Raw genomic sequence first — 24,181 nt, 5'->3', positions numbered from 1 at the left:
TCTCTTTAGTGCATCCTTAGTGCCCACCACGAGCTGAGGATCATGTTCTGCCTTGTTTACAGCTGACAGTGTTATTATTCTCATTAGGACTCTGCTTTCTTATCATATTGTTGTGTTGAGCGAGCCTTTTCCTCTCCGTTTGTGTTTCCTGGCAGGGCTTTTCTTCCCTTATTGACAGTTTGTAAAAATATGCATTAATTTGGAGTTTAAAGCATGTATCATGGTGTCTCTTTGCTGTGTTTGCTTGAAGTTGATTAATGATAGAACCTCACTTGGGGTCGTCCTCTGGAGACTTGCCTCACAGGTTCTGCATGTTAACTAGAGAAGCAGAACACACAGTAACCGATGATTAGCCCAGCCTCCAGAAGCTCAGTGGGCTGATAAACCACTGTTTTGCTTTACAGATGCTTATTTCATTTATTTATCCGAAGATTGTATTAATCAAGCTAATGTGTCACTCGAGAGCATTTTCCCTAAATCCCACGAAGAAACCTTAAAGAAGCAAAGGCTTGCTTCCTGGTTTTGTTTTCTATTGAATCTTGGCGTTCTTAGGATTTCTCTACCCCCACTCCCCCGTTGCCCTTTGCAGCCAAACTAAGATTCACAATGTGACATGTATTTGTGAAAAAAACAGGCGGGGGGGGGGGGAGAGCTGTGCGCCATATCAACCATTAAAAAGGGGGAGAGTTTTAAGCACCTTAGGATCTCTCCCCCTTTGTCATTTTCCTCGTTTCGTAGGAGAGATTTTATTTCCAGGTTCTTGGAAACCTTTGAAAAAACAACTCCAGTTGCTGTAAAATGATAGGTGTCTTAATGTTACAAAAATAGGTGCTTTATTCTAAAGAGCTGAATAACCTTTTCGAATTGTTGGTCACTTTTTCTAACCCTTCTGGTTTTTTAAAAAAGTAATTAATTGCTCACCAACATTTCCTCTTTCCTTTTCTTATGTTCACAGGCACCCGGTGCATGTTAAAGAAGAACCATTAGATCCAGATGAAAATGAAGGCCCGCTGTCCTTAGTGACAACAGCCAATCACAGTCCAGAGTTTGACCACGACAGAGATTATGAAGACGAAAATGTAAATGAGGACATTGAATGAATATGTCTGTGATGTGATCCTGCAAATGAAGATCACGGGGAGGGAGGGAAAAAAAACATATACTTCAAAATTAGCTGTGAAATCTCTCCCCATTATTGTACAGTCTGGAGGAAACACTTGGTCCATTTTGACAGCTATAAAGTACGTTAACTCTTAGTGCCATCAAGTATCCCATTTGGGAGTATTTTTGATTTTTCTACTTTTTGTTGAAAAAAAACAAAACAAAGGAATTTGTACTCTGTGCATTGGATGGACTTGTTTGGTACTTGGGATTCCCTCTCACAGTCAACATCAGTGTTGTAAATTTGTTCAACCAATTCATTTATCCACAATTTGGCAGCAGACTTTGGACTGCAATTCTTCCAATTTGGGACACCGAAGACATCAAGCTGAGCATGTACACATAATTGCAGATCAAGCCTTTGCCCAGATTTTGAGGATTCCAATGGACAATATTTGCACAGTATCGCATGTTGATTATCACTGCCTTCACTTTTTCTTTCTTTGCTTCCATTTGGGATGGGGAAGTCGTGTGCGTCTGTGCACACATGCATCTACATGTGTGCGTGCATAAGTGTGTGTACTGAAGAGGGGTTAAAAGAAAATTCTCCCAATTTTTTTAGTGTATAACTTTGATTTCCCCCCTACTTCTCCTACACCATTTTAAGTTCTGACCTCAGGCCTCAACTGGCCAGAGCCTTTTGAGGCTTAAATGTTTTCTGTACTTTTGTGATGAATGTTAATAGGTGTTTTTATTATACAAAGCTGAATGTCCTTGGAATTGTTTGTAGTTCTTTTTCTACCATTCATTCCAGTTTCCTTCAGATGCCATCATGTTTTCTTTAGCTATGGAAAACATTCCAGTTTGGGCTATATTCCCACTCCTCAACCCCCCCCCCCCCCAAAAAAAAGAAAAAGGTTTCAAAAGCTGCTGTAACCGTGTGCAAAGATTTATTTGATCAGAAAGAAAGGTAGTTGCAAGAATTGAGAATGAAAGGCAAACCAGCACAAAACAGTATATAGGATGCGGTGCAAATTCATTCCACAGAGCAGTGTATGTTGTTATCATTGTTCAGAGTTTTGTTTCTGGGCTTTCATTTCTTTTTTTGCAGTAATGGTAAATATTTAGTAACACAAACTTTTAACAGCACAAAAAACACTGAACATACCCCATACAGGGTTTTATTATGTCAGAAATGAATATAATCGTGGAAAGCTCTTAGCCTTTTAACCTGAGTTTCTGGGACATTGAATGCTTCTGGAAGATCTAAAATACCAATCTGCCTATACATATTTTCGATTCACGTTCGAAAGTGGGCATCATGGGAGCATTATACGTGGTTAAACAGATTAAACAGTTTGAGAATTGTCTGGTGGTATCCATCAGCTTGAATATAATTTAGGTTTTGGATGCAATTTCTAGGGAAGGCCCACTAGTTGTAAAGTGTTAATAATTTTAACTCTGCAAACTGCAGTTAAGAACATTACACAATGCTACACCAACCAGTATCAGAAACTGACAACTTGAAGCCTGTGGGTGAATTAGCACTGTTGCAAGTTGCAGCATTCTTCAAGGCAAATGCGGGCAGGCAGCTGCTGTTAGAACATTGGTACCCATTGATCACTGCACATCTAAACACTTTCCATTCTCCAGCCACTTCTCCGTAACTCACTTATTTATGTCGGACTATAGCTTTTTAATTTCAAACGCCTTTCTGTTCTTTAATTTATATTCTACTTTTGTACCTTTCCCCCTAAAATTACCAAAGATATTACACAAAGGTAAATTATGTTCTCTGTTATATGCTTTATCTTATGAAGCCAAATATCCTCTTATTGTTGATCAAAGGAGGTGAAAGAATTTAGAAGCAAATGTCAAGATACGGGCTATGGCTAACCTGAGAAGGGAAACTGCTCCTTTATTAAGAGTCTAAGTTAGAAGACCAAGTAGATTGCTGAACCAAAGTTGTTGTTTTGTTTTATTTTTTGTTTCTTTACAGGGACCAAATGTATTTCTGTAAAGAAAGACCTTTTAAGGCTAAAGCTATGGAACAGTATTAAGTGGAGGGAGCATGTAAGGACAGCATTTCATCCTGAGAAAACAGGAGAGTAGTCTAATTTTCCTGCAAAACAAAGGAGACGCTTACGTAATATTCAGAAGAACTCTCGCAACTTAAACTGAACCATATAATAGTATCTCCAGAATTTTATTTTCTAACCTTTTGTTTGGTCTCCTGCCTTGCAAATCCTATTCACTTTTGTTAAAAGCAAATTGCAAGGCAATTTCTGTTTAATTTGCTTTAATCTGTGCACAGGACCTTAGAGTGATTGTGACTGTTGTTGTGTTTGGGGTTTTTTTCCCCCCTTTGAAATTTGGTCAGCATCTTCCACGCAGAATAACACTCCTGTCCCCTTGTAAACTTTGGTACCATTCAAGTCAATGGGAGATTTTTGCCATTAACTTCAACTGGATGCAAGTTGCTGCATCTTTTACTGACAGTGAAATATATAAAAACACAACTTCCCACCCACCCCCCTTTCCTGATTTTGTTTTAATTTAAAGGAGGGCAGTCTGTGGTCATTTGAAACATTTTGGAAACAAACCGTATTCAGGCAGCGCCATGGCGTGCAGGAGATGGCCAGGGGGGATCACAAGAAGCGATCCCTGTGCTTCAAAACTGAGTGGTTTTGCTGGTTAGCTTGGTATTCCAAAAGGGGATAAAAATCTGGTAGATTAGTTCATTCTCAGCATGTGTAGCTAGACGAGTAAAGATAACAGCATGAGAAACTGTTAGTACGCATACCTCAGTTCAAACTGTTAGGGAATGAGTAATTTTTTTAAAAAAAAGACTACATTTCACTCAGTTGCACTTAGTTATATGTCTTGCATGCATAGTCTAAAGACTGTAGCAAAATAATAAAAGAGAAAATGAAATAATAAAAAATTAGACTTACCGTATCTTGCAGGTATCACTGACCTGCAGAAGAACCAAGAGAAAAATCTCAGGCTTTACATCAAGCAAACTTTGCTATTTTTTACAAATTTCTGATTCTGTGTCCCTTTCAATAATAACAATTGTTCCTATAGGGTGGGGTTTATTATGTTGTACATATATAGCCCAATGTGTCTCTGTGATCCTTTTTGTCTTTTGGTGGGTGGGATGGGGCGGCAGGGGAAAGAAATGGGGGGGAGGGAGAAGGTCCTTTTTTAATAAAAAAAAATATCATTCCTCAAAAGGAATAAATGCATACCTGTTAAAACACCCTTTGCTTTTTGTGCAACTGCTTTATATAAACTATACTTTAAAAAAATGCTTTGGGGAAAAAATCCTACTGTATGTAATGGAATTGCAGAATATGCTGCACATATATTTTATTTAGTTATCCTTGCTTTAAGACTATTGGATGACATTTGCTGACATGTGGGAGAAAATCCCAAACTCTTTGTTTTGGTTTTGGCAGATTCCCCCCCCCCCCTTCCTTCTGGCTTCTAAAATGTAACATAGATGACAAATGATTCCCAACCCCCCAACCCCAACCCCCCCTGTTATGGATCAAATCATTTTTGTACAGGTTTTTTTGTTGTTGCTGTTGTTGCTGTTATGCTGTTTTGTTTTCATTTTAAATACTTTCCCTGCCCCTTCTGTTATTTCCCTACCACTGCCTATTTCTGGCTGTCTTAAGGGGTGGGGAAAAGTTGTTTCAAAAAAATGTTTTCTCCTCCTGCATTAAATACTTTGCATGATGAATTTCCAAGGTCACACTTTCAAAGTTTTATCAGTGAAGTAGTGATTAATAATGGAGAGTGTCAAAAATTATTGAACTTTTGTATAAAAAAAGAAATACTTTACAAGGTGCCAAGATGTAAAGACAATTTGTTACATGCTCTGTTTTTATTTTATTTTCTCTCTCAAAAGAAAAGCGTACATTATGAAAGTAGTACAGGTAAACCACTGTCAGGAATGAGAGTCGAAGCCTACCTTATCCATACACACACACACAAAATAAAAACCTCTCCATGGAACTGACTGAGCTCTCTTCCCTCCCCCAGCTGAGCTCAGCTGTCAGCTCTGATCACCTGTTCCAGAGCAGGAGGCGGGGATGTAAGAGGGGAAAGTCTTCCTCTCCACATAGATTCCAAATGCAGCAACGTGTCTGCAGCTTTCTGCTGCATTTGCAGACCTCTAAACGGAAATGAATACCCTGCATGTACCCCTAAGGGCTGGATGCAGCGGGTACTCTTAGCAACTTCTTGCACCGACAGTAGAAAGAGTTCCATAGCCAGAACCCTCTTTTTGTGTAAAGCTCATCCCTTCTCTGGATTGGGACAACGCAGTTCAAATGCTTAAAACCTGCTGGATTTCTACATTTGACCAGGGGCAGAAGAAAATGGTGGGGGGAAAGAATCAAGGCTTATGTTAAACTTCAGTAAGGAAATACAATAAATAAAAATGTTTGATTCTCCTTTAGGAGAACCCAGCCATAGCGCCCATGATCAGCTTATCAGGGGTGGGAGAAGGAGGAGATGGGGAGGGGGTATGAATCTACGAATAATACAGATCATTAGATATTTTATATATAAATATATATATAAAAATATATCAAAGTTTTAAAAAATAATTTTGAACTGTTGTAGTTTTCAGAATGCTGACAAGCTACGTTCCTTATAGCATGGAGAATGTGTTTTAAACTCTTTTGGAAAGTTTTGGTATCTTTTTTGCTTAACGTACTTTTTAGATGTCGCGGAAAACTAATTTATCATTCTTAAAAGTCTTGAGAGTTACATTTGCAGACCCGTTCCACGTTTTTAAACAGGCCCAGAGTTAGTAACAGGATATCTCCTTCCCAAAAGCCTTGATGAAAATGGTACAGTCCAGACTGTTAGCATGGTTCTTCATGTGTATGTGCTGCCAGTAACAAGATTCCCCTTTTTTTGTTTTGGTTTGGTTTTTGAGGCATACAAGAAACTCATTCCTTACATCAACTGTAATTCCATCATTCCATGTCTGTTGATGCAGACAATAAAATGTTGTGTAGTCAGTACTTATTACTGACATTATAGCATTCTCTAATGCAATAAAAGTGCTGGTTGTTCACACTGGTGATATTTGTTGCCATGGGCCATGTGTTTTTTGCTTTCCCCGTATGCTGGTGCTGTGCTCAAATATACCACACCTATGTCTACTTGTACCCTTGGAAGTTCATCAGCAGGAGCCTTCCAGCCATTCATAGCTTTAATGGGAGGTGTTGTCCTTCACTGGCACAGGCATATTTTTTAAATTTTTGTTTCCATGTCGGGAAGGAATACAGTGGGTGAAGATGCCAGTTTTTAATCAAGTCATTGCCTTAAAACCAAACTTCACTAACCATGCAGACTCTGTATCCACCTACTGAGAAAATACGATCAAAACCATCACTTAGAACATGACCCTTTTCACATTTTCCTTGGTGCAAGTCCCACTGAACTTGGTGCCATCCTAAGCTGCCTACTTAAAAGACCTGATGTTACCCTAGTAAAAACCTATTTATGGATTTACCCTGAAAGAGTAAAAAGGGAACAAACAAATGCAGTAAAACAAAATTGAATTGCAACTCGTAAAGCTTTTCCAAATTATCACATCATGAATACAAATACTTCTGTTATTCATTCAAGCCCAGAACAAACTGATCGGGGGGGGGGGGGGGACCTTAGACCATATATATGAATGGACAGTGTTGTGGGACTTTTCAGCATGGTACTGTTACAAGCCACCCAATTGAGGCACAGTGGAGACTAGCGTCTTTAAGAAATATGGTTACACGTATTTGCACCTGACACCTTCAAAGGAGAACATTAAACCCCAAGAGTGGCTCCTCTGAGTAGCTCCTGACATAGCTCTAGCAAGCTTGGGTTCAAAGCAGCAACCAGTCATGATCGGCAGCCAGCCTCTCTGGATTTGGGTTCACTTTTCTCACACGATGCTCCTCCACTAATGCCAGCAGCTGCCATTTCATGCAGAAGGACACTTTTGGATCCAAAGTCACTATCAACATGCCAAGTCAAGAGTTACTCTGTGCAAACAGTTCCTTCACTCCTGTTTATCTGATCTTCGGATTATGTGCATCTTCCGAATTTCCCACAGGCCATTCAGATTAATGAAGTTGAAGAGTCATGCTGTGAGCTCACAGCAGTTTCATTGAATTCAGTACCATTGGTTTTGGCATAAGTCCTTCACTTAAGAAACACAGATGCTTTGCAAAACTCGATGGCCAATACATTAGGCCACTCTTAAAGAGCATCATTGTCCCTATAGGCAAATTGTAAGGAGGGAGTACAGTCCTCCCACCTCTCTTTGAGTAAGCATACGTTTATCTTCTACATCAAGGAAAATAAAAAAGTGTTTAATAACTAGCAATAGCAGGAACTAAAATTTCAGAGAAAAGCATTTTCATGAATAATTCATTAAAATTTCACATCTGCAAGATTAGTCATCCAAATAAAATGCTAATGTCAAAAACATGCACCGTCTATAATATTCTCATCAAGCAATCTTTTTGCATATAATGATAAATGCTTGAATTAGTAGAAATGATTTTATAAAAATACTCTATCATAACATTAAATGGATGGGGAAAGTTATGTTAATTGATGTCAATAGCGTATTGAACTATTATTGATTTTTCATCAGCTGATGTAACAGCAATGTTATTAGCAGAAATTAATAGGTAATGCACCTTTATGGCTACAATAATACTGGGAATGCGTCCTAGATCTATCTTCCTTCCTTTCATTCCTTATAGTAGATTTTAACTTTTTTCACAAATAGTGTATTTTACACTATGTATATCTAGAGAGAAAATACTCAATTTATTTCACCTGTCAGTTGCAATACAGTGAATAAAGTAAATTTGTCTATAGAAGACCATAACACTGCAGCGTTCATAATGCTACATTATCAACGCTCTCCACTGCCGGGTTTAGCTGCAACAGGCATAGGCAAACTCGGCCCTCCAGATGTTTTGGGACTACAACTCCCATCATCCCTAGCTAACAGGACCAGTGGTCAGGGATGATGGGAGTTGTAGTCCCAAAACATCTGGAGGGCCGAGTTTGCCTATGCCTGAGCTACAACATAAAGGCAGAGCACATGCTTGGCACATGGAAGATCCCAAGGTTCTGTCTCTGGTGCCTCCAGTTAATAAGAGTAGGTGAGCCCACAGGAAGTTGCTGCAGTCAGAGTAGATGATACTGGGCTAGACTGACAAGTAGTCTGACCTGACATAATACACCTTTGCATATTCCTAAGTACAGTGGTACATCGGGTTAAGTACTTAATTCGTTCCGGAGGTCCGTTCTTAACCTGAAACTGTTCTTAACCTGAAGCACCACTTTAATGGGGCCTCCTGCTGCTGCCGCACTGCCGGAGCACGATTTCTGTTCTCATCCTGAAGCAAAGTTCTTAACCTGAAGTACTATTTCTGGGTTAGCGGAGTCTGTAACCTGAAGCGTATGTAACCTGAACCCTATGTAACCCGAGGTACCACTGTAAAGAGAATTCCCCTTTGGTAGAATACATGCTTATACGTTCTCTTCAGCATCTATAGGTGGGCTGAAAGGGAAGGTGTGAAGTGGGGCAGAGGACCAACAAAAACAGCTCTTTTTGCCACCACCAGTTCCACTTTCACAGAAACCATTCCCCCCTCCCTAACGTCATCTGTGCCAGCTCTGCATCATGACATAGAGTTGTGCAGTATTGGCTTGGACGGGGAGGAGCGGTGGGCTTTCATTAGTGATTGCCCTCTCCATTCCCCCAAAGCTATCTTGGTTGGGATATTGTTACAAAGGTAGCGCATCCACCTATCTCTGCCGAGCAGTGCATGAGATTCCAGAGGGCTCCTGGCACTCACCCAGGGTTGTGTTCCCGTTGAGAAGCAAGACTTGGTGGAGGCTGTCGTGCCTTTAAGAAACATGGTTTAATTGCACATATTGACACCTTAGTTCAGATGAATGACAGCTCTATTGGCTGCTGCCCTTCAGCTCACGCATGGTGTTCTCCCTTTTTTCTAACAGAAAAACCAGCACTCTCCTGCCTTTCTCCTTTCAAGCCCACAACGGCTTGAGCAACTCACCCTGTGGTTCTGTTGAACCCAAGAATACGAGAAGCCTGGGCATGTGAACCAGGGGCTAACTGAATTCCAGCAGATTTCAGCCATGTCCTTGGGACCAAAACTTTGCTTTTCGTTGTCTGAAATGGATGCACAACTAGCTTGTTGATCCTTTGCATAATTGAAATGATGTGGAATGAGCTATATGAAATCATAAATGATTGCTCCTGAAGACTCAACACACAATTTCGAACTAACGAAGCACTAAATTAACATATCCAGATCACGGTACCATTATTGTGGAACACCATGCTGTTTTCATTGACTTCGGTACTGCTATGAACAGCATAAATTTAAGTATTTGCTACTCTTATTTATTTACTTAGCTCCCTTTAATCCTTACGTTGCAGCAACTGGGAAGAACACTCCTCTCGTTACAGCTAGTGCTGAGATAACGTCAGTGTAACTTAGCCAGGATCTTATGTACTTCTGAAAGTAAATAATGCAACACCAGTGCAGACAATGGATTAAAGGTACCCCTGCCCATACGGGCCAGTCTTGACAGACTCTAGGGTTGTGCGCCCATCTCACTCAAAGAGGCCGGGGGGCCAGCGCTGTCCGAAGACACTTCTGGGTCATGTGGCCAGCGTGACATCGCTGCTCTGGCGAGCCAGAGCCACACACGGAAATGCTGTTTACCTTCCCGCTAGTAAGCGGTCCCTATTTATCTACTTGCACCCGAGAGTGCTTTCGAACTGCTAGGTTGGCAGGCGCTGGGACCAAGCGAAGGGAGCGCACCCCGCCGCGGGGATTCGAACCACCGACCTTTCAATTGGCAAGCCCTAGGCGCTAAGGCTTTAACCCACAGCGCCACCCGCGTCCCATAGACAATGGATTAGAAGATAGCAACTCCAAAAGCCAGTCCCTCAGCACTGACTTACAATGAGGGGAAATAAAGAGTGTTCCCTCAAAAACAGCTGGTAGGGGAATATCCAATCCTCGCCAAGAACTCTTGGGGCAACAGGGTCTTTGCTGGGGATTTGGATTCCCCCCCCCTCTACATACCAAATGGGGTGCAGGTTTCACTTTCCTGCTTTGACAGCTGCCCTGGTGCACAGGGCATCCAATACTATATGGGCATTCAGTGGGGAGACACCTGAATCTTCAGGAAACGGAAGTGAGGCTCCAATTCAGGTCTAAAGTGCAGTCCGGTGCATTTCTTCTTCTGTGCATACTCAAGAATAACTTATGAAAATGTACTATGAGCAGCACGAAGAAACACTGCAGCAAGTAGAAAGGTGGAAGTGCTTAAGAGTCAGAAACTAGAATTGGTAGACGATCCTGAACAAAGACAAAATGCTATTGGTGGCAGCCTCAGTTAAAGGATACAGAAATTCCTTACTGGGTGTTTTCGAAAGCATGACCAACATAATAATTGACATGCATGTAACACTAACCCTAATAAGCATGAATGGCGCACTGTTAGAAAATCGTGGCCACTTTGCTCCTTCACCACTCCCTCTGCTGTTACACTATCATGAGTGAAGCCATGGTTTGGTTTACTTTTAGATGAGAACTGGGGTTCGTGGTTTGTCTCCCGCAAGAACTCATGAGCATGGCATCAACCTAATCATCAACATGACCTCAAAGGCATCAGCTTGTGACAATGTACACCTGTTTGTAGGGAGTAATGTATCCAGGCTCGTCTTTCCTTTGACCAACAATGTCAAAGCTAACACCAATGGCAACCAGCTGTTGCAGGAGTACAAAAGCATCCAAATGCAAAGTTGCAGCAGAACACACACACTGCTCTGGATCAGGGCCCACGTGGCCAACACAAAATTAAATACAGTGGTACCTCAGGTTACATACGCTTCAGGTTACACACTCCGCTAACCCAGAACCTTAACTTCAGGTTAAGAATTTTGCTTCAGGATGAGAACAGAAATCATACGGCGGTGCGGCGGCAGCAGGAGGCCCCATTAGCTAAAGTGGTACCTCAGGTTAAGAACAGTTTCAGGTTAAGTACGGACCTCCGGAACGAACTAAGTACTTAACCCGAGGTACCACTGTAATGCTAAGTTCCTGGGCCTCACACACAACCAAGTTAATCAATTATACTGAAACTACTCATCCAAAACAGACACAAACCCCAACCTATTCACAAGCTCTTTATTTTACAATCTCATTTATCTCCATATGTGTCAAATAGCCATATCATTTTACTCTAAAACATTAACTACTTTCTGTTCTTTAAAATCAGCGCCAGCGTGTACTATAGATTTCTGCCAGAATCTGAACAACTACGTTAATATCAGAAAGCGATAAACAAAAACATTTTTTTGTGTGCCTGACCCTATGTATAAAGGCTGACAAGTTAAAGTTACCTCTCAAAATGGTCAAAAGCAAATTTCAGAATGAACAACAAAAGATGCAGCAAGGTGTTCAAGGCTTCAAACACCTACCCCATAAAATAAACCTCTCCCCGCACACATCATAATCCAAAAATAAAAGCAAATAATTATTAGCTTCAAACTTTTTAAAAAAAATAAATAAATCCTAGGAGCCCCCACCAAATAACTATGGATGTCAACTGATTAAAAAAAACACATGGTATATTAGTCTTCTAGCTCTTTGATGAAATAATAAAGTGAAATTGCTCTTTGCTTTTTGCGGGTGGGGTTTTTCATAAATTTCATCCTGGTCTGCTTTTATGCTGTTTTGGTAATGCTTGTGCTGGTTCTGTGTTTATTGGTTGCATTGTATTTGTGCATTTTAACTGATTTTTGTGAACCGCCCAGATGACTTTGGGTGGTCTAGAAATGGCTTAACGAAATAGATAAGACCGGGACTTGCTTCTGAGTAGGTATGCACTGGATTGCAGTGCAAAGCTAAAAGCTTTCAGCCCTACATAGATTAATGCTCGATTCCTTAAATACTTTAAAATGTCACTTTAACATGCACAAAGGAATGCATTCTAAGAAAGTGACCGCAACTACTACTTATTATTATGTTGAGTGGTTGACATTAGCTCGTGTGTGTGTGTGTGTGTGTGTGTGTGCGCGCGCACGCACGCGTTTATATGCAAAATAACAGTTCTAGAGCTTTGAAAAGCAGTTGAAGCACATTATTTTACTGACTTATGCAATAACCCTGAAAGGTATATCAGTGTTATCGTCTCACTATTGTAGCTGGGATGCTGAGGGACAAGGAGCAGCTTTTATGTCATCTAGGGAGTGGTGGTGGCAAGCAAGATTTGTTCCTTAGTCTCCAAAGCACAAGAGAACACCTAAGATTCCTTTGTTTAAATTTAAAACATATACACTGTAAATTGTAAAATGAGCATAAATGTCAGGATTCAGCCACACACGTCTGAATGGCAAGGAACACTTTTGCAAAATCATCTGGTGATACCGACTCTCTGGGAATAATGCAGCAATCATGTTTATTTGGATGTAATCACAGAAGTCGGAAAACCATTTTGTCTTCAAGTTCTAATGCTAATTTGAAGGTAACTGTCCTTTCAAAGATTAATTCCACTCAAAGCAATAACCATTATTTACCAGAGTTTGATGGTTTTATCACTCATCATTTTAGCAAATTTCCATTGAAAATGCTAAAATGGTTCGTCATAAGGCACATAACTGCTTTAGCTGTAAAAATGACCAACACAAGTGCCTGTACTCAAACATTAAATTATACTGTAATTAATAAAGACAGTTAAACTGTCTACTAGCAACAGCAATTTAGGTAGCCACATTTGATTGGCTATAAATTGTAACTACATTAAAATTCCAGAAATATTAGCAATATGGATTGCTTGATGGAAATAGGTGCTGATCACCAACACTCCTGTTTTATAACAGAAGCCCAGGTCATGTTGGCCACAAAACGGGTGCGCGAAGATCAGGCCTAAGCACTTTTAATCTTGTGAAACAAGCAATTACAAATAGTTGCATCGATTTGTTAAAAAGCTTTAGGTGACATAAATTGTTTCCTGTTTAGCTTCTGGCTCTGATACATAAATGTCAGAGAGTCTAATATTAATTAGGGTCAGGGAACAACAAGGGTCGGCTACTGTGGCTTATGATCAGGGCTGCGTCAATCGTTTTGTATGTATGAGAAAAGGCAAGGGGAGCTAACAGACAATGCTGCTCTGGCTCAAAGCAACCGCTTCCTTAGAAAAGGCCCAAAGAAACAGAGCTTTGACTTTAAAGAACAAGTGGTGCCATCCTCACATAGACCAGGGTATAGTTTGAAATCTTAGTTGCAGCACTGACTTGCCATGTTAACTTGGGCAAGTCTCTTTTTCCCCTAAGCCTCAGATCCCCATCTTTAAAATGGCAATAATAAATCACTTCATAATGGTTGTCATGAGGAAAACATGGGAGTTGTTGCTACTGCTGTGTGCGCGCATCCGTAACTGAGTGAGCATGCAAGCAAGTATGAGCAGACTTGGGGTAGCCAATATGGTATCCACCAAATGCAGCTCCCATCAACCTTGACAAGAAGACATACTGGCTGGGACTACTGGGAACTGTGGACCACATCATCACGAGGGCACCACTTTCAATGCCCCTGGTCGTCTAGCTCTAAAGAACTTCACTCCTCTATTGAGTTGCACCCTGTCCTGCTGCTGTTCATAACTTTACTGGTTGTGGCTTCTTAAGGGAAAAGGGTCATAGCTCAGGGATGCATGCAAAAGATCCCAGGTTCAGACATCTCCAGGGAGGCCTAAAAGCATTGGGGAGTCGCTATCAGCCAGTGCTGACAGAAGTACTAGGCTAGCTGGATCCAGGGTCTCATTCAGTATATGGCTGCTTCCTATGTCTCTGTCATGCTTTGAGTTTCTCAGCCTTTGCCAGCAAACGCCACTGCTGTGGACTGCAGACAGTGAAGCTCACAGTAACGGCTCTGGCTTCTATGATGAGAATGATTAAGCTGCTGGATGCGGGCAATGTGTAGGCTTCTCCCTGCGGTGAGTGTAACATCTAGACTGGGTGATATTGGAGGCATAAGGCATTTTGCTTGTATAGGTAAAGTAAAGGGACCCCTGACCATTAGGTCCAGTCGTGGCCGACTCTGGGGTTGCGGCGCTCATCTCGCTTTATTGGCCGAGGGAGCCGGCATACAGCTTCCGGGTCATGTGGCCAGCATGACTAAGCCGCTTCTGGCAAACCAGAGCAGTGCACGAAAATGCCATTTACCTTCCCTCCGGAGCGGTACCTATTAATCTACTTGCACTTGACGTGCTTTTGAACTGCTAGGTTGGCAGGAGCAGGACTGAGCAACGGGAGCTCACCCCGTCGCAGGGATTCGAACCGCCGACCTTCTGATTGGCAAGTCCTAGGCTCTGTGGTTTAACCCACAGTGCCACCCGCGTCCCTTTGCTTGTATGTGGCTGCACATTTCTGCCTGTGTACAACCTGGCACCCACGCAGCTCAACGGTTAACAGGGAATACATATCCAGATAGGCATATGCAGTGCACCCTGTCCCTGCCAAGCTTCACCCTCACTGGTATACACAGGCCACCACCCTCACTTGCAGATGGGCGAAGTTGCTACCTAACCGTGTCGGAAGCCAATCTTACTCCTGCGGGGCAGTATTCCGTGAGGAGCTGCACATGTGCACAAACCAGGCACATAATTGGTCGGATGGGGTGCTCACACAATAGATGATGCTCTAGGATTCCAAAACAATAACATTACATGGGGAGTCATTACTTTAGGGCCGTATTAATTTCACGCTTCCGTTGGATAAATTACAGCTCTTTTCATATAACGCTGGATCCCATAAATAAGCTTTTTTTAAAAAAGCCAACAACACTCCAACAAAAATACTGTTTATAAAAAGGCCCTTTTGCTTCACAAAACACATCACTTTTGCATGTGGAAATTAACCTCATATTATCGTCTGGAATGCATTTGAAGACTTCTATGCTAATTTTTTTTTAAAAAAACTTTCTCCCTTCTCCCCTAAGCGGAGCGGCGCAGGTTATTTACTCAACATAAATCAAATGTATCATGTACAATGTTTTCTTTAGATTGGCGGGCAACAGAGAAAAATACAGTTAAAAAAAAATCTGGAGAAAATTTATTAAATATGATTTTCACTGTAATAGAATATTAATGGAACCCAATGCTCATTTCCCATTAAGCTGATCTCTTTTTAATACACACATGCTTTTTATTATTTTGCACTCATGCGAAAATTCCACATTCAGAGACTTTCCATCTACTTAGGAATGTCTCTGGCGAAGGCAGAGTAAGAAATATTGAACCGGGGCAGGCGGGGGGGGGGGGGCAGGGAGAGGGAAGGCAACAAATACCTAGTGATAAGAGGTAGTGCACCACAGATAAAATAAAGCCAAAAAAAAAAAAAAAAAAATGGCAATGAAATAACAAAGGGTAAAAAGCATTCAACCCAGGAAGGGAAGCTACAGAAACAATTATATTTTAAATCCTCTTTTCTTTCTCTGCTACTGCTTAGATGAAAATGTTTGATTTGCAACATAAAAGATTCATTAATTACCACTTCAATATTTAAAGCTATTTTTCCGACTAACAGGAGCAGATAAAGCACTGCAATAAAACCACTAATAAAAATTGGAAAATACTTCTAATGAAGTTTACCAGGGTTGGGGAATCCTCAGGCTCGACGGTTCTCAAAAACTTTTCTCACATGAAAAGTGATAGAAGCTCTCCAGTTATAAGCAGCGCTAACCGGAACTAACCACGAACACCTCTCTTGTTCTCTTAGAATGTCAGTAGCGGCCAATTGAGAGGTGTTGAAACTGAGTTCCTACAAGTTCCAGACGGAAAAAGGCCTGGCAAACAAACAAATAAATAAATAAATATTCTACTACTATCCTGGCTTCTGCTTATGGATCCAGTTCTTGGATTCTAAGCATGCAGAATTCCAATCTGCAGCTCCTAAGCCACTGGGTCATTCTCCAGGATCAGATTCCATACTCTTAGCTCATATTCCTCCTAATAACCCTGCCAAGAGGTCTCTGTGGGGCAGTTATTATTATTATATAGACTTGTTAGTTTCTTGCTACCTGGAGGTCTCTAAGTGACTTACAACACATTTCTTCTTCATGTGCCTCCTCCACAAGAGGTCCAGAGGGTAGCAACACAAAAACGGGCCTTTTCTGGGGTGGCTCCCCACTTGTGGACTGCTCTCCCCAGGGAAGCTTGCCTGGCGCCTTCGTTACATATATTTAGAGGTCAGGCAAAAACATTCCTCTTCTCTCAGGCCTTGGGATGATTAAACAACCTATGGCCTTTTAAACCGGGCCAGTGTTATAGAAACTCAATCAATCATTATCATAATAATTTAAAACATAAATATAAAAATATCATATAAAAACAGAAAAAAACAACCACCGTAACAGTCACAGGAAGCTTGGGCAGCACACTAGAAACAAAATATTACCTTAGTCTCAAAAGCCTTGGAGCAAATGTAAGTATTTAAATGGCACCAAAAAAATGTCAATGAAGGTGTTAGGTGTCCCTCACTGGGGAGAGCATTCCAGAGACAGGAAGCTCTCTCCCTTGTCACCATTCTCAGAGGGAGGCCTGAAGGAGGGCCTCAGAAGATCTAAGCGTCTGGGTATATTCATACTAGGAGGCTATACTGTGCTAAATAAATCAAAGGCCTGACTCAGTATTTTTTTTTTAAAAAAAGGTAAAGGACCCCTGACAGTTAAGTCCAGTTGCGAACGACTCTGGGGTTGCGGCACTCATCTCGCTTTACTGGCCAAGGGAGCAGACGTTTGTCCACAGACAGTTTTTCCAGGTCATGTGGCCAGCATGACTAAGCTGCTTCTGGGGTAACCAGAACAGCGCACAGAAACGCAGTTTATCTTCCCGCCAGAGTGGTACCTATTTATCTACTTGCACTTGACGTGCTTTCGAACTACTAGGTTAGCAGGAGCAGGGACTGAGTAACGGGAGCTCACCCCGTCGCGGGGATTCGAACCGCCGCCCTTCCGATCGGCAAGTGGTTTAGACCACAGCGCCACCCATGTCCTTATGACTCAGTATTAGGTAGCTTCAACAAAACATTTCTCCCCAACCACAGCAGTCACTGTAACTCTCCAACAGTTTGTCTTCACCCCAGGAGGTGCACTCTCCCACTGTCTCCCAAGGCAGACAGATGCCAACCAGATGAGCCCTCATTCAGGTCAAGTTATTTGGAAGCTTCTGAGATGAATTCTGTCTTGAAATAATATATGTTTCAATAGGGCTCATTATTTGTTGCTTCTTTAAATAAAATGGGGCAGATGTGTGGATAGTGTGATTCTAAAGTCTAGTCACTAGGTGGCACTAGACTTTGTTGTATCTGAGTGGACTCAGGAGTTTCCTGTTACTCTTCTGTTCTTGTTTTTAGAGAGACAATGCCATTATTCTCCAGTTCCCTGACTGGGGTATTAGACAGGCTTCCTCTCAGCCTTCTGTGGAAGTGTGGGACATTTTACAGACCTCTGAGTAGCCCTGCCATAATACAGGCTGCTTAATATTTTAATTGGAATGATCTTATGCATGAAATGTCCAGTTAATTTCCCCCCAGCTCATTTTTGCCCACCCACTTTCAGAGTAAAGGCAGGCCCAATCTTAATGTACATAATTCTTTGGGAATCCATCTGATCATGCATGAGACCCACGCTACACGTTTATGGTTGCTTTGTAAAGTCTTAAGAATACAGTTGGAATGGCTATCACAATCAAACCACCCCCCTGGCGCTTCCTGGCTCCCGTTTATGGCTTTAACATTTGTAGAATGAGGTTTTGAATTGCTCGACGCAAAACAAAAACACATGATAAAAATCAGGTGATAGGCTGCTTACTGTAAAGTTCATTTCCCCTCCAAAGTCCTTCTTTAATTATGAAAGCTGCAGAATCCATTTCCTTTTGGTGTGCAAAAAGGTGTGTAATTAAACCATCAGCATAATACCTTTCTACATGTAAAACCTGCACTTATGAACTTTAACTGCTGAATAAAAATGCCTATTACATGACCATTAAGTATTATGAATAAAGCGAGTCATTGTAGTACTTGATTAATTTTTATGCACTAAGCTTTGTGTTCAGCAGAAATTTGATTTCCATTGGTATCTATATCCCAGAGGCTTATGGGGTTTTCTGGATCAGTCTCCCATCCCTTATTCCCTCTGAGTATACTGCTACTTTACGTACATCCTAACCCTAACTGAGGAAGCTATGATCTCCAGTTGCTTTATTTCACTTCTCAACTTTGTTTTCCACCTTCCCATCACTATGGCCCAACCAAATATAAGTGCGCCATACTTAAATATTTACCAGCTTTGACAGGTACGACCTTTCCTGGAGCAGAGGACCTTGACCACAATAGTTCAGGCACCAGCTACTTCAAGACTGGATTACTGCAAAAGAGCAAGACCCTGCCAGCATACGACACCTCTGCTCAGAGCTCTGCATGATTTGGCAAACTGTTACCAGGCCAAGTTCAAAGTGTTGGTATACAAAGCCCTTAACAGCTTGGGGTCAGTTTACTTGTGCGTTCCATTTACCCAATATGTGTCCACTTGACCTCTTTGATCTGCAAGACTGGCAGTGTTACAGGTGCTACACAGTGCTCGCTCCATGTAAGACATCATTAGTTTAGTGTAGCAGCACCTAGACTTTGGAACCCCTGGCCTACTGACAGTTTCCTTTGCTGTATTATTTTTGGCATCTGCTTAAAACATTTTTGTTTAGGCAAGCCTATCCAGGCACACGTCTTACATCTCTTTTTAATTTTAATTAAAACGCTTTGTGGGTTTTTAAATAAAAAATATTCCTTTTTAAAACTGCTTTCATTGATAATTTTCGCATTACTTATAAGCTGCATGGAGGTTTTGTCACAATCAAGCAGTATATTTTGTTAAATAAACAAATAACAAACAAATAAGCAAAATGCCCACATTGAAATAGGGGTTTTATGCTTGCAAGACAAAATCCCTTGTCCAGCAGATGTAACGGAGAACTACCACATCCAGACAATTGTTTGAACAAAATATACAGCACAGGCAGAGGTTGTGTTGCAGAACTGTTCTCAAAAGCCCATCTTTTCTTGTCTGCCAAATCATACAGAACACATACTTTTGAGCAAATTATTAAAAAGTGAGTTTTGCTGTATTGATCTTGGTTATTCTGGTATTGATCTTTATTTGCCTACTGTTCCCTGGCCTTGCTCTCACTTCTTGTACTTGCAGTGCACTGACAAATGTTCTACAGGATTTGTGGTGTATGAGAGCCAAGCTCTCTAAGGGCTTGAGGCAGAAACCATCACTACCCCTTCAAATAAACCTGCTCAAGGCTCTTTGAGGTCCAGTGGTTAGAGTAATGGATTTGAGCTTTGAACGTCTTAGTTCAACCTGCTGTTCAGCTCGTGATCTATAAAAACGGGTTACAATCCTAAACAGGATTGGCACTGCAAAGCAATTTACATACCCAAACCCTGCTCCAGAGAACATGAACTACGCAGGGAAGCAGAAATCTACACGTGTATTGGGAACTACAAGTGTTAATTTTAAAGTCGGTTGTGCATACAGACATAATCTGTCATTATAAATAGGCTGCACACTACAATGGGCGTTCCCATCTACGTCTGGATATGAATGGGCATTCTGATGTGCTCCAGATGTGTGGCAGATCGTGCTGAAAATTGCCTATCCATAATGCTATGGAGGGCAATGACAAACCTAGAGACATCACCTTGCTGACAAAGGTCCATATAGTTAAAGCTATGGTTTTCCCAGTAACGATGTATGGAAGTGAGAGTTGGACCATAAAGAAGGCTGATCGCTGAAGAATTGATGCTTTTGACTTATGGTGCTGGAGGAGACTCTTGAGAGTCCCATGGACTGCAAGAAGATCAAACCGATCCATTCTTAAGGAAATCAGCCCTGAGTGCTCACTGGAAGGACAGATCCTGAAGCTGAGGCTCCAATACTTTGGCCACCTCATGAGAAGAGAGGACTCCCTGGAAAAGACCCTGGTGTTGGGAAAGATGGAGGGCACAAGGAGAAGGGGACGACAGAGGATGAGATGGTTGGACAGTGTTCTCGAAGCTACCAGAATGAGTCTGACCAAACTGCAGGAGGCAGTGGAAGACAGGAGTGCCTGGCATGCTCTGGTCCATGGGGTCACGAAGAGTCAGACACGACTGAACAACAACAACAATGCTATGGAGGTAACTTTCATGTAAAGTTCCCTGCAAGCTGCCATGAGTTCAGGGACTGAACCCCTGGGCCCTGCTGTGATAGTCTCCAGATAGATGTTTTTGACCCCTTACTGAATCTCACCATCAGAAACATGTTTTGTTTCATCATTGTCTTGGCCTCTTGACTCTTCTAATAACCTGTTTTTTGATTTTTTAAAAATGTTTGTGTGTGCGCACACACATTTACTTGGATTCATTAACACCCCACAAAGAGGTATTGCTTCTCCCATAGCCACAGCCTTGAATTCCAGCAGAAATCAGGTATGGTTCTGTCTCTGCCTTTTCCGGCCTGCAGCTTTTGCATGCAGCTTCTAGCTCACACAACTCAGCTTCCGACTCTGACCTTTTGTCTTTCAAAGTAAGAGACAATAAAACAAATTGTCCAGTAGCACCTTAGAGACCATTTCTGAAGAAGTGTGCATGCACATGAAAGCTTATACCCAGAACAAACTTAGTTGGTCTCTAAGGTGCTACTGGACAATGTTTTTATTTATTTCGACTGCGTCAGAACAACACAGCTACCTGCCTAAGTAAGAGACAATTGAGGGAGGGCAGCCCACCCATTCCCCCTCTGGCACAGAGCCACTCCCTTTGTTCCCTTAATATCTCATCTTTAGAGAGCCATTACTAGGCTGGCCTGGCTATTCCAGTGACTGAACCTGTGCTGGATCCAGGAATTAGAAGGTTTGATTAGATTTTAACACCCCCTGGATCCAGGGATTAGAGGGGTCTGGCACTCCACGCCCCCCAACTCATAACATTATGTTTATTTTCACTATTCAAATCCTTTCCAAGTTTTGTCTCTTAAATGTCATTTCACCAATCTATTCCTTGAGTGAAAAAGCAGGTTGGAAAGCGGGGGAAGGGGGGGGGGAGAGAAAGGTTTTCCCACTCCCAAGCGCGTGTCCCACTGTTCTGCTTCTAGATAAATGTTCAGTTCAGAAGTCTTGATGAAATTACCAATCAAGCTGCCTCTCAGCTTCACTCCGTCGTTATGTTTGTCTTAATCAGGTGGCTGGGGGAGCAATTTTTCATTTGCAGCAGGTGGTTGTTTACACATTAGATAAACTCCCATCCTTAGCAAGCCTTGGCAGGGGTGTTTGCGCTTTGCTTCAACATCTGCTGCTCCTTCTCTCACAAGCACACAGATCAAGGAACGCTCCCCCCCCCCCCCCCCGGCTCCGCTGATGGAAATGATTCCTAGTTTAGATGAGCTGAAACACAAATGTCATGCTTAGCAGTAAACATTTGTGTTGAAAAGTTAGGGTGCGACAGTAATTAGTTTTGCCCTGTTCTGATCCCCTCTCTTACCACCCCCAAAATCTGAGTTCTGTGTATTTACTCCTTCAGGTTCCTGAGGTTAGCAAATTAAGAATGCAAACGGGAACAGAACTGGAACAGCCTCAACATTTTTTCAAGGCTCCCTTCCCCACCCTCTCTCACAAACTACTTGGTTAAATAGGCTGCCCTGTTCTAAACTGAATGGGCTTAGACTTGCAATCTGAAGACTCCCCGCCCCACAAGAAGAAATGGAGAGCTCCTGCACTTAAGAGAGGCTCTGCAGCTGCAATTAATAACCTCGTCTCCTTTCATATTCTCTTTCACTGCTTGTGATCATGTCCTGTTTGTGAGCTTTCCTTGAGCATCTGGGTGATCCCTGTAAGAACAGAATGCTGGGCCAGAGAAACCTTTAATTTGGTGGGGCTCTTTTTATGCTCTTGTGCTCTTACCCTGTCATATTATATGCATGGCACATCCTGCAGTGGAGATACCAGAATTGCACCTGAGCTAGGAACCAGCTGAGGCAATATATAGGAGCATTAAAACACGCAATATTCCCACCCTGATAAACATGTATCTTCAGCGGCATCTGCACAACAGGGCTTCAGGACTTGTGACCAGCAATGTTTTGCAAAGTGGTTTTGCTTGCAGCAGCCCTTCCCAGACGCAGCACACTGTTTCTGACCACAGAAAGCCTATTTCTCACCTCAGGAGCTTTGTTAAGAAGCTGCTGCACTCTTTCATTTAGCTTCTCCTGTCCCTGTGGCTGCTTGCTTAGGGCATGGACAGCTGACCTCAGTTCTTCTGCTTGGGCCCTCACCATCTCTGTGGTTCCACATGTCTGGAGAGTCCTTTCAAGTGCAAGATGTTCTCCACACGGCAGCCTTTCTCATATTGTGTTCTCCCTAAAGCCACAAATAATCCTGTTTCTGATCAGAGACTCCCAAAGGCCCAAGGTTTTTAGCTCTGCGACATATTATGCTTTACTTTCGCCCATTCTCTGAATGCCTGTAAATCTATCAGATTCTCTCGGGGGGGGGGGGGATAAACAAAACTCCTCAATTTTTGACATTACTGCACTGAACTTCATGTCTTCTCCTTCTGCAAACCAGAAGTTATAGTAAACCTTCAATGCTTACTCTCCCACCAAATGCAACGGTATTATTTTTATTTTATCAGGTCTCCCTTCAGTCCCTGTGGCTCTCAGAGTTCAAATCTTTTCCTGAATTTTCTCCCGTTTTCTGCAACATTCCCATGCATTTGCAGGTTGGATGGGGGTTGTTGTAAAAGCTCCATAGTTACCTTAGTGCTGTAGAAGCTGGTGTTTCTGCTGCTAGACTGAGACCAGGCTGCAGTTTTTTGGGTGAGGCCCTTCTTGCCCACAATACTCAGCTGCGCCCCCCCCCCCCATTTCTGTCACCCTTAACACCAGTTAAGGGTCAATATCTTAAAGCAAGAGAAAACATAGTAGCCTTATTAAGCGACTTTACAACAAATGCTAGTTTCCTTCTGGAACCTTCTCAGCCAGGCAGGCTCCACCCACTCACACCGAGCACTAGGGATCATCTCCCAACTCCCATCCCCATGTTTTTGTAAGGAAATGTCTCAAATTAATTCAATCACTACAGTGTGGCGACAGACAAGTGTGCAGTCATTCCTAGTGTTGATTCTGATTTCCCCACGGTTCCTGGTATCTTCTTTCTTTTCAAGCTCCCAAGGGTCCCTTTGAGAAGGAACAGGACCTTTGTGGGAATGAAGCAGATGGTGCCTTGTGTAACTGAGGTGATTCTTATTCTCCTCTTTCTCTTGATCCATTTATCAGACAGTGACGTTTAGGAACACAGCAAGCAGCCTTATATATGCTCCATCACTGAACTACTGCCCTTCCCCAAGTCTTTCTCACGTTCCACTTTTCTCTGTTGTTAGCTGTGTACACAGTATACCTTTAAAGCATATTTGAAGCATATTTCACTGCCCCCTCTCCCTCAAAGAATTCCGGGCATGGTAGTTTGTTAAGAGTCGCTGGCAGTTATAACTGTGAGGGGTAAACTACAGCCCCCATAATCCTTTGAGGGGGAAATGTTTTTTAAAGGTACAGTGTGAAAACAGCCATTCATGTGAGGCTCTTTAGTCACATCTATTTTCTTGGCTCTCTGGTATTGCAGGCTTTTAGTGAACAGTAGGCCGTTACTCATGAGCTGAGCCCACTCTGGATCAGCTGAAAAGTCTGGGGATATTTTGAAGTCATTGCAAAACACATACTTATCAAGCCAATGCTTACTTGAAAGCATACTTATCAAGCCCAAGAACATGAAATATATAGGGTTGGATCCAGATTTACGAGGGACTTAAATTGTTAATGACTCACGACTAGCAACAATTGATTTCAGTGAGCTTACTCTAAGTATGACCAAGTCTAGATTGAACCAAGTATGTATAACTTGGGTGGCAATCCTATACACACTT

General features: G+C 42.1%; 1 protein-coding gene and 1 long non-coding RNA gene across 51 annotated transcripts in view; one reads left to right on the top strand and one right to left on the bottom strand.

The window, feature by feature from the left end:
• FOXP1 (forkhead box P1) overlaps nt 1–6,203 on the top strand; it is a 521,641-nt gene extending 515,438 nt beyond the window's left edge. For all 50 annotated transcript variants that reach the window (XR_014507549.1, XR_014507550.1, XR_014507551.1 and 47 more), the window contains one exon: nt 956–6,203. Coding sequence is in view for 47 of the 50 variants with exons in the window: in XM_083425259.1 (XP_083281385.1) it covers nt 956–1,100 (145 nt within the window). In the remaining 3 variants the exon portion in view is untranslated. The remainder of the gene's footprint in view (nt 1–955) is intronic.
• LOC310671062 lies at nt 3,073–23,910 on the bottom strand. Its single transcript, XR_014507733.1, has 3 exons — nt 23,018–23,910; nt 22,422–22,620; nt 3,073–4,078 (listed from the first exon to the last, which is right to left on the bottom strand). It is a non-coding gene; the product is annotated as an uncharacterized lncRNA (long non-coding RNA).
• Nucleotides 23,911–24,181: the final 271 nt, after the last annotated feature.

Source organism: Podarcis tiliguerta (assembly GCF_965153285.1).
Source record: "Podarcis tiliguerta genome assembly, chromosome: 2".
Classification (NCBI taxonomy): domain Eukaryota; kingdom Metazoa; phylum Chordata; class Lepidosauria; order Squamata; family Lacertidae; genus Podarcis; species Podarcis tiliguerta.
Note: the sequence above shows the minus strand (reverse complement) of the source record. Positions and strands in the feature narration are given on the sequence as shown.